The following is a 15657-nucleotide window of genomic DNA, read 5'->3' on the forward strand; positions in this document are numbered from 1 at the left end:
TTACATTATGGTGGGAGGTCACTACCCAGACCGGTTTCAGCCTTTTTTGAGGCTTCATCAGTGAGTAGCTAGACCAAATTAATACCAAAGTGTATAGCGAAAAGAACTTATATACTCTGCTATATGAATTTCCAAACAGGTGCAACCATTAAGTTACTTAAATATAAAGAGCTAATAAGCTTCATTTCGGCGAATAAACTTCATACTGGTCTGGGTAGTGACCTCCCACCATAACGTAATAACAGCATACATTTCCTAGGAAATGTGTTTTTACATTATGGAAAATACCTAAGAATAGCGATCAGAACTTTACCGACTTTGCTGCGAGTTCTCCGGTATTGTACTACGTACTAGGGTCACTTGCATTAGCTCACGCTAGTGGTTGCCGATACTTTATAGTTTACTATATTCGGCATGAAACTCTCTGATTCCAATCTTTGAGTTTCTTATTCGGTTTTAAAACTTATGTATTTATTTTTTTGTGAATTGTCAATAATTTTTTTGTGAAAATGTTAAATGAATATTAAATTAGTTTACTATTTGTCTAAATAAAATGAGTATAAAACTGTATGAAATGTTAACACATTTGGAAACTTTTTTTTTTCTCTCCCATCCTTTTCTCTAGTATTCAACACATGAATGATATACATGCCAGTGCATCGCATTTAGTATCATCCTTAGTTCCTTCTTTTTCCAGTGCCTCACAGATGTATGATATGGATGATGATATGGACCTTTAAAGACATTTATAATTTTTGTACAGCTCTTTCCAGACATGTTATTTCTAGCTTAACAGCACACGATTTTTTTGTAAAAAAAAAAAAAAAAAAAAAAGGAAAAAAAAAAGAAAAAGAAAATAAATGATTTAAAAAATAGATATAAACTTATTTCCATGTTTTGGAGGAGTTGAAAAAGAAATTTCCACATCTTTTATTTTACACTTTTCAACTAATTAGAAGCAGATGTTAACATAAGGGTATAATAAGTGCAGTCCTTTTTGCAGCAGTTCTTCAACTGGAGGTCACAGCAAACATTGATAAATGTAAAACCATTGAAATTATTATGCATTATAACCTCTCATTCTATATTTGTTTAGTTTATTGCAAAAATAAATGTTGCCAAGCATGATTATTTAAAGGGAGTTGCAGATAAAAAAAAAGTTGAAGAAACTTGTGCTAAATAGAATATACAATGTCGGAAAAATTGCAGTACAACATTGTGTACCTCCTTGCCCGTTTTTTTTTCTGAAAAGTATAACAGATATAACAAGCAAGTGATGTGTATACTATCTGCCTGTGATGATACAACTACAAGTTGTATCATACACAACCAGAGTTAATATAGTAATTTTTTTTGAAGGTTGTTTATTAAATGCAGCACACATTGCTACAGAAATGCATGTAAATGAATGTAATGACTTTCTCACAAGCAGCAGATGAAAGTAGTGATTAGAAGCTGTTCTTGATGATATTGCACTTCAATAATTGACAGGAAGAGGTAATCACAACATGCTGTAAATGAAACTTTCACCTATTTTGTTGGTTTCTAACACATAGCCTGTATTTCTCTTGACTGTTTATGCTGACTTCCCTTCAATTAAATGGAGGATTCTAAACCCCAAAAATTTTTTATTACCTAATTTCGTCTGCATTGTTGCAGAAAGAAATACTTATTCCTTCTCTGCTATGAAAATTTCCAAACCCATCTGCTAGCTTTCAAAAAATTAGAATACAAGGACCATTGATATAACCTTAAAGGTGTACAATGACAACACAAATTTTAGTTAAGGAATTGTAGAATTATGCACAACTTAAATTTGAACTACCACTTAGAAATAAAAAAAAATATATATATATATATATATATATATATATATATATATATATATACCCTCCAAAATGAAACCGAACTTTTCAAAAATAGAAGAAACTAGTGGCGCCACCTGTTGTATCTTTTTGTTATTGAAAGCAGCAACCTTCATTAGTGTTGTGTCAACTGTTTATAACATTTGTTTCATTAGAAGCTGAGTGACAGTGTGTTTTGACGAATGGGTGGAAAATGGGTTTCAAACAGAGAGCTACGATTGACTTTTGTGTTAAACTTGGTAAACGTTTTATCGAAACACTTCAAAAGCTTCAAAAAGCATATACGGTGATGAATGCTTATCCCGTACTCAAGTTTACGAGTGGTTTAAGTGATTTCAAAGTGGTCGTGAGACGCTTGAGGATGACAAAATCCAGGCCGTCCAAAAACTGGACTGGCGAAGTTAACATCCAAAAAGTGCGTGATTTCATCAAAGAAAACCCAAAATCATTCGTGAGATTGATTGAAGATGAATTGGAGATTCCAAAATCAACTGTGCACAACATTTTGCCCGAGAGTTTGGGCCTTGGTAAATTGAATACGTGATTTGTTCCCCACAAGTTGACCAACTACCAAAAAATGTATCGAATTGAACATTGCAAGGACCTCATGAAAACCGCTCATGAGGACTCAAACTTCCTTGAAACGATCGTTGCTGGTGAAAAAACGTGGTGTTTTGAATATGAGCCGAAACAAAGCGCCAGAGTGCTGAGCGGAGACCACCAGAAGAGGGGCATCCGAAAAAAAGTCTCTTGGAGAAGTCAAAAGTAAAGACAATGCTGATTTGTTTCTATGATTCCAAGGGCATTATCCACAAAGAATTTGTTCTGCCTGGTCAGTGGTGATGCAGGCAGCTGGTCACTTTTGCACGATAATGCACCATCTCATCGTTCAAACATTGTGAGACTGTTTTCAAGCAAAAACCAAGTTTGTGTGTTGGATCACTTGCCGTATTCACCTGATTTAGCACACTGTGACTTCTTTCTCATCCCCTGACTTCATTTGCTGATAAAAGGAAAGTGATACAACACCATTGAAAATATTCAAGCGGCAGTAACCACGACCCTCAACAGTATCCCAAAAACCGATATATATAAAAAAAACTCATTTAACGAATTAATTGATAGTGCCAAACGCTGTATCGAAGCTGAGGGAGAGTATATTGATTAAAATAAATTATTTGAATAATTATAATTGGCCTGTGTTTTATTTTCTATCAAATGTTTGGTTTCTTTTTGGACAGAGGGTGTATATATAAAGATGAAGCATTTTTGTATAACACAAAAAATACTTCAACTTTTTGACAATACCTGAATGGCAAGTCTTATTAAAAACCTTGAGATATAAAGCATAGATTCTTCCTGAAGATCACTTATTTCATATCATGTTGGAAGTATGTCAGTTTGTCTTCTGAATGTAGACTGTTCTTGTATTCAGAGGTTTTCGTTGTCAAATTGTGGAGTACATTTGCAGCACTTATATTTTGCTGTTAGATAAATGCTACAAGTTAAAGTGGCAAGCTGGCAACAAAAAATATGCTTGCTAGCAACATTGATTTCTAGGAGTTAAGGACTTTTGTGTGATATTAAAAGCATGATAACTTGCTTCTTGTCACAAAACTACTAGTTGGTTCTGAATTCTAATTTCATGGTGATATAAATGTTTCCAAGTCCTAAGATAGATGAATTGCAACCACTGTATACATATATATATATACAGGGTGTTCGGGATAAATTTGACATATTTATAATTAATTATATTTTTCCGTAAGTTACATGTATTAACACACACTTCTCTTCATTTAAAAGTTTGGACCCTTCTTCATTCATATACAAGATGTCAGAAAGGATGGATAGCTGGAACCCACCTGAATCATGGAAGAGAATAACTTGTATCATGATGATTCGTGCCCGCCATCAAAATAAGGATATTACGACTGCTGCCCAATGCTCCCTGAATACAGTAAAAACAATCAGGCATGAACTAGAGACTTGCAATGGTGACTACGAGGATGTAGCAAGAAGAAAGATCCCTAGCAGACGATCTGATTGCGTTCGTACAGCAGAATTCCTCGCAAATCTGCAGGAACAGGTGTTGAAGAACCCTGGCATTGGAATTCGGGCTTTGTTCGTGGAGTTGCTAACTGTAGTCAAGCCCTGGATAACAAGGGTAGCCAATGGTAGGCCGTATGTATGGCAGCAGGATTCGGCCCCTTGCCACACCTCTGGGAAAAGTCAAAAATGGTTGTCTGAAAATTTCTACGACTTCACCAGTCCAAATGTTTGGCCTCCAAACTCCCCAGACCTTAACCCCATGGATTATTTTGTATGGGGCGCAGTTGAAAAAGACACCAATCGCACTTCCAGTAATACAAAAGCCCAGTTAATGGATAAAATTAAAACAGTTTTTGCGGCCCTTCCCAGGGAGACCGTAGCATCAGCTTGTTCGAGGTTCCGAAGCAGAATTGAAGCTGTGATCGATGCTAATGGTGGTTATTTTGAGTAAATCTTGTTGATAGTATTGTAATTAACTCTGCCTGTAATGTTTTTTTGTCAATTCATTAAATTTAATAGATACAAAGAAGATTTTCTTTTTCCTTACGAAACTGTCAAATTTATCCTGAACACCCTGTATATTGAAGTCGTGTTTCATGTATTGTCTCTAGGGCAAGATCCCTGGATTATTTATCCCTTATGATACTAATCCACAGGACTAAATGTAATTTACTTTCCATAAATGAGATTCACATTAAAAAAAATCATTAACTCTTTGTGATATAACATTTTTCCATGCCATATAGATGAAGATAAACTTCATTCCCATGAATATTAGTCTATCTGCTGTAATATTAATCCTCGCAATGGAGGGGGTAGAGCCTTGAAACAGTCTTGGAGAAGGCTTATTATAGAAAAAATAAGTTTATACAACTTTCTTTGATAACTTGTCATTTTTTACATTTATCAACCCTTTGAGTAGCAAATTAAAAAAAACGTTAAAGTTCTTGTGTGTAAGTTGCTAAGTTTTTGCAGGGAGATGCTGTAATCTCCCTGCAGCCCATCTATGGCTTTAGTATAGTTAAAATTTGAAATTATATACACATCAATAGTGATTTTGTGATAGAAGCACAAAGATGTACATATTACTACTTTACTGCTTTAAAGAATAATAAATATCCAGTGGCATTTTATAGCCAAATATCTAGACAGTGACTTTTTGAAAGCACCTAAGTTTTGAAGTGATTGTGAGTTTACTACAAACACAACTTTCATCAATAATTGCTTTGATATTATGCTATTCACAAGACTCTGCTCAAAGAGCCCACATATTTATACTCTTATTTAAGGGTTTCACTGGCCTTGTTTGTAACTGTTGATTCTCTTGAAGGAGACGAGGAAGAAATCATCCATATAAAGTAGCCTTGAAAGATGTATTTCTCCTAAGCCACAAGAAATGTTATCTTAGTTTATCTGGTGCCTTTGGCAGAAAACTTTTTCATAATTATGCTTTTTTTTTTTTTTTTTTTTGTATATAAGTATAACCAAAAGAACAATTTTATGTTATTTTTCCGTGTGAGGTCTGTTGACTTAAATGTGTTCAAACAAAATTCAGTTGGTTATCAAAATCAGCATTGCACACTAAAATTAAAAATAAGGCTATAGGACTTGATGCTATTTCACCATGTGTTTTTAGGTAATGTTTCAGAGAGTTAACAACCGCTTTTGCATATCTTTTCAACATAAGTCTTGCACTGGGTCAAGTTCCAAAAGGGAGGCAAAGAGTAGGGCGAGATCTGGAATTGTGGTTAAGGTGTTAGAGAGGTTAGTTAGGACCAAGATTCAGAATTCGGTTGATAACAGAAAAATACCTTTCCGCAGCCAGCATGTATTGTTAAAGGTAGATTGTGTTTTAGCAATCTGCTTACTTATTATAATAAAGTGACAAATGCATTGGATAAGGGTGATGCATACACGGTGGCATATTTAGATTTTGCGAAAACCTTTGATAAATTGCCACATGACAAGCTGGTAATTAAATTGGAAAAGATGGGGCTAAACAATAGATTAGTTCGTTGGATTAGAAATTGGCTGTGCGATAGGTATTAGACTTGTCTATGGAGGAACGATATCCCAGAAGAGGAAAGTTACTAGTGGCTTACCCCAAGGGTCTGTTTTAGGTCCATTGCTTAATTTGAATAAATGCTTTATTTGGGCTAATTTTCTCCATGGAGGAATAAGGAAGACAGAAGGATTGATCCTTTAGAAATGATATTGGGATAGAAATTTCAACCAAGTGTTCTGAGGATGCTTCTCCATAACTTGAGGAAGGTCTGAATGGTGATATGCAGTTGTTTGTAGATGATGCAAAGTTGGGTAGAGCTTTCAGGAGTAAAGCAGATGCTGTGGCTTTGCAAAAGGACCTGAATGGTGATATGCAGTTGTTTGCAGATGATGCAAAGTTGGGGAGAGCTTTCAGAAGTAAAGCAGATGCTGTGGCTTTGCAAAAGGACCTGAATATACTAGCTGAGTGGGTAAATGAGGGGACATGTTGCTAAAACTGTGAGGATGGCACAGCTGATAATGGGAATTATGCAGAAAGCACTGACTGGTAGAAGTAAGGATGTTATGGTTCCCTTCTATAAGGCGTTGATCAGGCCACATATTCAGAAACGATTGACTGTAGTTTCTGGTCTCAAGAATGTTCAGTATGAAGACAGATTGACAAAATGCAATTTGCAGAAATGGGTGGATAGGAGGAGAGGGGGGGGGGATACATATAAGCTATTAAGAAGTCATTACCAGATTAATGTCAGGGAGGTTTTGATAGGAAGTGAAGTTGGATGAAGATAGGAAGAGAACAAGAGGTCATCCCTGGAAGCAAGGGGGTGAGCAGCAGGTTTTTTGCAGGGAGAGCTGTAAGTGATTGGAATGCATTGCTCGAGAGTGGCGAGCATAGAGACAGTGAACATATTCAGCATGTTGTATGATAACCTGTGTGTAACAGTGGACCTCCTGTGATGAATCTTTGACTCCATGGAGGTTTTTTTATAATAATATGTATTTACTCATGCATATCAGTTTTTTCTATTCTCAACTTAATTTGAGAATTAAAAAAAAAACCGGCAGATTAAGAATGAATAAATGCTTTATTTGGGCTAATTTTCTCCATGGATGTGAAACATGGAGGAGTAAACAAGGAAGACAGAAGGATTGATCCTTTAGAAAACGGCATACAGAGGAACTTTGAAAATTTCATGGGCCCAAAAGAAGAGAAATAAGGTTTTGGAGATGATGGAACTAATAAATGGGACTAATAAAAAAAATCATATATGGATCATATTATGAGGCATGAAAGTCAGCAAAAAAAAAGATTTATTAGAGGGAAAATGAAAGGAAGGAAGACAACAAACATGGTTCAAAAATGTAAAGGATGAGCTTCACCTGAACTCTGAGAGAAAGAGAAATTCTTGGAAAACAATAGGTGCCACTATGCATTCTTTGCTCGCAGGAAAAGTTGAATAAAATGATACCGCATTCGTGTGTCAATATTAATAAAGATGTGTTCACCGTACCGCATCCCCTCCCCAAAAGCACCGACTACAAGTATAATATTTTCATCGCGTGTGCCATTACTTTGGAAACGAATTAATTATTCATGAACAATTCCTGGAATATCTGTTTCATTGATCCTTTATTGGGAACTGTGACTTACCATATTTTAATGTTAAATCGTACTGACAAAATGTTTAGGAAATCTTATAGCACAATTTAGTGCTGTGGATGGGTTAAAGTTTATCCGACAAATCAGAAATTTTTCTCTCGAGTAATAAACATCGAACTTTTGGTAGTCTGAAGTGATTAATTAAAATTATGTTATGGTTTTATTTTTTGTTAATGTGTAGTGTGCAGCCCTCAGAATTCTGTAATTTTGCTGTTGACTCAATAAAAATTAATGACCTCACTTTTGTCATCGAAAGGGTCAAGTGATTTAAAAAAATCTGATCCTGATTTTTTTTTTATGCAAGAACTGGAACTTTTTTAAATTTTACATAATATCTGGATGTCTTGTATACGATCTCTAAGCATTTCTGCAATTTCAGTTGTGCTGACAATTGTCTCCAAGAGAATAAATAATACATGCTCTGTTGATAACAAGATATTATTATTATTATTATTGTTCCGGGAAACTCCAAGGAGTCGACAGACTCATCGAGGGAGGCCCTAACATCATGTCAAGAACAACTATTCAACATTCACACAGTATCTATCATACCTTGCCTTGAACTCATTCACGGTCGTAGCACCCACAACAGACTCTGGAAGCTTATTCCACTCATTTACCACTCTCCAAGTAAAGAACCTAGCTCTAATACCCTTGTCAACCACGCTCTTGCCCAGCTTCCATGCGTGGCCCCTAGTCCTCCCACCACCAGTCATATTTTCAAAAATATCTTCTGGATCAATCTTATAAAAACCCTTCAGTAATTTGAATGTCTCAATCATATCACTCCTTCTTTGCCTATCGTCCAATTTCTGCAACCCACAAATCTTCAACCTATTCTCATAAGGTTCATTCCACAGACCTGCTATCATCTTGGTCACTCGTCTCTGAACCCTCTCCACTTCCTCCCCATCACGAAGAAACCCCTGGTGCCCATAACTGGGCACAGAAGTCCAGATGGGGTCTTATCAAGGCTCGATACAGAGGAACAACAACTTGTTCGTCTCTGCATGTTAAAGTATTTTTCAGAAGCCAAGTGATTTGGTGAGCTGTTTTAGTTACTTTTGCAATGTGCCCCCTAAACTTCAACTCCCTATCCACCAACACTCCCAAATCCCTGGCCTCATCAATCTCCTGGAGTATGGTTCCACCAATGCGATATACTGCTGCTATTCTTTTCACCCCAATGTGCATAACCTTACACTTTGCCACATTAAATTGACATCCATTTTTCCTAGCCCAGTCCTCCAAACTATCCAAATCATCCTGTAACATTTTGACATCCTGTGCACTCACAATTGCTCTACCCAACTTTGCATCATCAGCAAACAAGTGAACACTTCCTCTCAGATCCTTTCCAATATCATTGATGAATAAATTGAAAAGCAGTGGTCCAAGAACAGAGCCCTGTGGCACTCCACTAGTCACAAGACGTCTTTTAGACTCCACTCCTGAATAAACCACTCTTTGATATCTCTCCTTCAACCACCCTCCTATCCATCTCACCAACCCTATATCTATACCCATCTGCTCCAGTTTACTGATTAGGGTTCCATGTGGTATCCTATGAAAGGCCTTGGCAAGGTCCAGTAGTCACTGTAAACCCATTACCCCTATCCAGTTCAGCCGTCACTGTGTTATAAAACGTGAGCAAGTTACTGAGGCATGATCTACCCTTCACAAAACCATGTTGTCCCCCATACAATATCCCATTTTCATCTATCCAATCCTGTATTCTTTTCTTGACTAATTTCTCTAAGACCTTGACAATGATTCCTGATATGCTAATCAGTCGGTAATTTACAACAGCAGTCTTGGAACCACCTTTACGCAGTGGAATGACATGGCATGACAAGATAGCAGCACTATCTTGTCATGCCTTGTTTTCTCCATAATGCTTCGTACTGCAGAACATTTAGTTGAAGATTAAACTATATATATATACATACTGTATATTATTTTCTGAGAATTTTTCTTTTTTTTGAAAGAAAAATTCTCAGAAATCGATTCTCTTTTAAGATTTGAAAAATAGCTTAATCAGGTATTATCAAAAGCAAGTACATAAAAAAAGATAATCCAATTTATATAACGCCTTTTGAAGAATGTTGTATTGTCACTTAGTCACAGCAGCAAAATGTGTCACTGTGACCACAAAAGCAAACCAAGATTTATTGACACGAAGACCACGGAAAAGGAAATTTATGCTAAAATGTATCTTTAATTGATTTTACTCTTTGTTGAGAGCGAAATAATATACTGGATAAATTATAAAGTTATATACAGTACTAGAATAAAACAAGTGTTTTTGTGCACTTATATACTAAAATAATCAGCTAGAATTTTTCAAAACTGCTGCTTTATTATTATTCAAGGGAGGTGAAACTAGGTAGTCGTCAACAACAAATTCAGAAATTGCAACCAAATGTTCTGAGGATGCTTCTCTATAACTTGTGGAAGGTCTAGGCTCACCTTCAAGGGATGAGGTGACAGCAGGAGTAGGATTTTCATGGTCAATCTCCTAGCAGCACTATTTTGTCACCAACCTATTGTGAGGCTTTGTTTTTGTCTAATAGTCATAAGTATATGCTAAAGTTGCTGAACATGTATTTCTAGCAACTTCTTTCAAACACCATTCATGCACTACTGTCACCTCCCTCCATGTACATTATTTATAATATGGAAGATATGGTGTGAACGTTTTCTCACCCTCACTAGCAGCAATAGACTGAACAAAAGCATTTCTTAAATATGCCTTGAAGCCAGCAATAGAACCTGGTCTATGGTTTGGAGGTGCATGGGTATCTCCACGCATGGTGTAGCTAGAGCTTTTGCCGCCCCTCTCAATACACACCAAAAATACTACAAAAAGCCAAAAATGACGTATATGAAAATAAATTAAAACATTGTTTATTTTTGAAGTAAAACTTTAATTTCGACATTCAAAATGTTATTTTGCTTGCTTTTCTGTTAGCAAAATCGTCGATGATATTGTCAAAGTCTATTTCATACTAATGTAGGTAATTCTTAATCAATTTTATTTAGAAAAACTCCTCTCACAACTAGCAACACTTACAGCAATTGTGAGGAAAATTCGCAGTAGTATTACAATAGTTGGAACTGAGCAAACAACCCCCTCTAGCTACGCCTTTGTCTCCATGCACTCCTAAAACTAATCATGGGAGACTGCTATCAACACAGTATCTGTTGTACCTCTCCTCTCTTGGAAACCATTAACAAAGCACTCAAAACAGACTCAGGCAACCCATTCCATTCATTCACCACTCTAGGCAAAAAATGTAGTCCTTGCACCATTGCTACCCACACTCATACCCAACTTCCAGGGATGACCTCGTGTTCTGGCCCCCCTAGTGCAGAAGTAATTGCTTTCTATTAATCCTATAAAATCCCAAAATGCATCATAACTTTACACATTTCCACATTAAATTGACATGCATTATATTTTAACCATGCAGTCAGCATATATAAGTCATTATGCAAACTCTCCACATTACCTTGGTTATTACTCGAGCCAATTTTGAATCATCAGCAAGCAAATGAATATTTCCTTTCAGATTATTTCTTATATCATTCATGTACAAATTAAAAGTAGTGGTCCTAGCATGGAAGCTCACAACTAGCAACACTTACAGCAATTGTGGGGAAAATTCGCAGTAGTATTACAATAGTTGGAACTGAGCAAACAACCCCCTCTAGCTACGCCTTTGTCTCCATGCACTCCTAAAACTAATCATGGGAGACTGCTATCAACACAGTATCTGTTGTACCTCTCCTCTCTTGGAAGCCATTAACAAAGCACTCAAAACAGACTCAGGCAACCCATTCCATTCATTCACCACTCTAGGCAAAAAATGTAGTCCTTGCACCATTGCTACCCACACTCATACCCAACTTCCAGGGATGACCTCGTGTTCTGGCCCCCCTAGTGCAGAAGTAATTGCTTTCTATTAATCCTATAAAATCCCAAAATGCATCATAACTTTACACATTTCCACATTAAATTGACATGCATTATATTTTAACCATGCAGTCAGCATATATAAGTCATTATGCAAACTCTCCACATTACCTTGGTTATTACTCGAGCCAATTTTGAATCATCAGCAAGCAAATGAATATTTCCTTTCAGATTATTTCTTATATCATTCATGTACAAATTAAAAGTAGTGGTCCTAGCATGGAAGCTTGCAGTGCACCACTAGTCACCTGCTTTAGCCAAAATTTTGCTTTCCATATATATACTACTATTTTTCTATCTGCCCATCAGCCACCCTTGTATTCACCTAAACAGTGTCATATCCATCCCCATTTGTTCTAATTTGTGGAACAGTTATGTTCGTGGTATTCTGTCAAATGCCTTTGCAAAATCCAACAGAACCATCATGTAGCAAACTCATCTGTTGCTTTATCATAAAATGTTAGTAAATTTCTAAGGCATGACTGTCCCTTCACAAAGCCATGCTTCTCATAGAGTATATTCTTATCTACCCATTCCTGAATTGTCTCTTTGACCAACTTTTCCAGTACTTTTAACCACCACTCCTGAGGTACTGATTGGTCTATAATAATTTTCTACCACAGACTTAGATGCTCATTTATGTAAAATAATTATTTTGCCCTCCTTCCACTATTGGGACTTTTCCAGAGCTGAAACTTGAACACAAGCTGATATCCCATCCAATTCCACAGCTATATTTGCATTTCATTCAGATACTGCAATATCCTAAGTACCCCAATTCATCATCCTCTGTTCTTACATCAGCCTCTGTTACTTCTGTCATAACATCTTCAGTTGAATGACATACACCTTTGCAAAGTGGTCACTCAGTAGCATAATTTCTTCTTCCCCTGACCCCTCTAACATCTGCACTGATTAAAATAATCCTTCTGTGGTCATTCTCCACCTACTTGGACAACAAAAAAACTTTGGATTTTCCTTTTGCCAGATTGGCTAATAATTTCTCATAATCTGATTTTGCCTTCCTGTGTAGCTCAGTGGAAGTGTGCCATTTGCTCTCCTCAGTGCTAGGCCACCCGAAGAAAGAAGATTCTAAGTTCAGTTCTAGTCGCTGACTAGAGAAACTTTCTCATCTTTCTTTGACCAATTCCAGAGTTTGAAACTCCCCGTAATAATTACTCAACTTGTACTCAAGAAAATCAACAGTAGGACCCACACTATTTCAGACATTAAAAATATTGTTAGGAACCACGAGATGGCAGCATTTATTTAGCCGTCGCTTCACTGAATGCCATTTAAAATTAGTCATAGTTTGGGCCAGCTATTTCTGACTGACTATCAGTGGAGATTCAATTGCCCACTCAGTCTCCAAAAAGTTAGGATTAAAACGGCCTTGACTACTTCCTCTAAGGCAGTGTTTCTCAAACGTGGCAATTAGAGACAACCAGGATAAAATGGCACTAACTAATGAATCGCATCCCCTCTCCAACAGAAACTGCTGTATAAACCAAGCAAAACCATATTTTGCCAGTTGAATACTTGGTTTTGCTTAACACCACCCCCATCGTTAACGTGTTAAAACTAAGAAATATATAGTGAATGTGTTTCAGATATGGAATTCGGTTGAAGGGAATTAGCATTTCAACTCAACTGTTGAAATACTAATTTGTCTTTGGTTCGCGCGATCTTTTGTTAATACCGCACTAATCATATGCAGTTCTTCGCTGCTCTACGTATCTCAAGTCTTGTAAATTACTGGTAATTTTTGCTTGAAATAATGGGAAAGAAGATGACACTATTTGGGTAGATGACTTTGGCGATGCACATAAAGAAACTGTTCTCGATGCCAAAAGTAGTGATAGCAAGTAGGAGCTTCTTGGTAAGTCGCACCATTTTCAGTTTTTTCTTCCTGAAAACTAGTTTTCGAAAATTCCCGCACGTATCTCGCAACACGATTTTTAGCTTTAATTTTGGGAAAAAAGTTAGTTATATTCGAGTAAATACAGTATTTTTTTAGCTTTGAAATTCTTACGTATGGATCATTGGTTAAAGATTAGATTTATAAAATCCCCAAAAGAGAGCAATATAGCAAATGCAAGTAGCTGTAAGCAACAAGAAAACGTTGATATTGCATCTGGATCAAATGAAATTGATAAGAGTGTGTCGTCTGACATCTCTAGAGAACCAAAATTTAAAAATAAATAATTTTTTGTTTATGTGAACATATAAATTCAAATAAAATAGATATTTAGTTTTAATTAATATTTTAAATTAATTTTAATTTATTTTTAATTAATTAGTGGGTACTTAGTTATAATGAAAATTTAAGAAGGGGTACGCAGATATCTGAAGTTTGAGAAACACTGCTCTAAGGGAATAAAAGGCGTTAGCTGATTACCTTTCTCTTTATATATCTCCACAATATTTTATTTTCTTTTTTTTTTTTCCCTACCTCATGCTTAATTATACTACATATCCATCTAACTTCTACTCGATTTACCCTCCTGATCTTGGGTATAATATAGTGTGATGGTGCTTCCTCCAGATATCTCTTGACTATCCCCCATACACTCTGAACAACCTTCCCTTGCAGATCTCTATGCAATGGTACTGCTTCAAGCTGTCTCCTAAATGTATCATAATCACATGCCTTGTAGTTCCCATTCTTAACTGGAATTTCCACATAATTTTCTCTCTCTCAAGTGAAGATCACATTATCACTTCCCCAATTGGAGGCAATATAGCCTCCACAACAGCTACTTTAGTTATCAGGTCTTCTGATCCTAATAACCAGAACCAACACTCTCGTACCTCGAGTCCTCTGTCACATTCTGCTTGAAGTAATTATCTCAGTAAATGTATAAATTCCATTTCATCCCCCCCCATGTGATCTTTCCTCTTCAGACCTACTTCTCCAAAGTTGAAGTCCCCCATAATAATTACTCGACTTTCACTCGTACTAATCTTATTATGCATATCTTCCACATCATCCTAGCGCCCTCTGGGGCGCTAGGATGATGTGGAAGCAACCAATTTCACCATAGCGCAACTGGATGAACAGCGGAACATTGCGCCCTTCGATTGGAAAAGACCTGGGTTCGATTCTCGTCGTGACGAGGGGAATCTTTATATGGGCTTTTTCAATTGAAGGTGAGTTAGTCGATCTCATACGGTGGTAGCAGGGTTTGATTTTTCTCCTGGAAACTCGGGTTTTTCGTCCCAGGTGCAGTCAAATCGGCCTTCAGAACACACGCAATTTACAGACAAAAAATACTGTTGTTGGTGATGATAGGTGATAGATGGCGTTGATTGTCGTAGTTGGAGATTTAAATAGTAGTGGAGAGGATGAGATGTATTTAGCAAAGTAGAATAGTGTGCCCTCTCACGATGAGTCGGACTCCCTGGAAGTGTCATATAATAATAATCTCTCACCAGATTGAACTCAAAAGAACTGTCAAAGTCTGACTTAATCTTGTTGGTTGCAATTCATCTCTCATCAGCAGTACTCCACCCCTCTCCTGTGTACTCTATTCTCCCTGAAAATACTAAATCCGTCGCATTCTATCCCTGTAACTATGTCACTGTATTAGCCAAATCTCACTAATGCCTAAAGCCTTTTGGCAAGGTTGCACTAACCAATGCTAAAAACTCCTCTCACTCTCTCTCTCTTATTGCTGATGCTTCTATTATTAGTTTTTAGAAACTGCAGAATTCCATTTGGCCCCGACCATCTTTGCATCCTGAATTGACTACTCCATAATATTGTTGCCTGAGACTAGATTCTGCATTTTTTTGTTCGTTCACACTTATTTGCTTCATGGTTGCCTTTACACACACACACTCGCCTGCATCTGCCCAAATTTGTTTAATTTTCCTGCACTTACACACTCGGTGAACAAGCTCTCTCTTTCTAGTGTTTGTTCCATTTTAGTGCAGTCCATCAACATTGTACATGCTTCCGTCCATCAAACTAAGGCCATAGGTCCACAAATTCTACATAATTCTTTCTGCACAACCTACGCATTGATTTTTTTTTTTTTTTTTTTTTTGCTATCATCATCCTCAGTATTCCTGTATCACAGTGTGGCAGTAGACTTGCA

The 15657-nt window shown here is 36.7% G+C and overlaps 1 protein-coding gene across 3 annotated transcripts in view; it reads left to right on the plus strand.

Annotated features, from left to right (window-relative positions):
- LOC150107156 (uncharacterized) overlaps positions 1-815 on the plus strand; it is a 149315-nt gene extending 148500 nt beyond the window's left edge. For all 3 annotated transcript variants that reach the window (XM_090391037.1, XM_090391039.1, XM_090391038.1), the window contains one exon: positions 626-815. In XM_090391037.1, coding sequence (XP_090247163.1) covers positions 626-740 — 115 coding nt within the window. In that variant the 3' untranslated portion in view covers positions 741-815. The remainder of the gene's footprint in view (positions 1-625) is intronic.
- Positions 816-15657: the final 14842 nt, after the last annotated feature.

This window comes from Typopeltis vanoorti, chromosome 4 (assembly GCF_054136105.1).
Source record: "Typopeltis vanoorti isolate ZY-2024b chromosome 4, IOZ_Tvanoo_1.0, whole genome shotgun sequence".
NCBI lineage: Eukaryota > Metazoa > Arthropoda > Arachnida > Uropygi > Thelyphonidae > Typopeltis > Typopeltis vanoorti.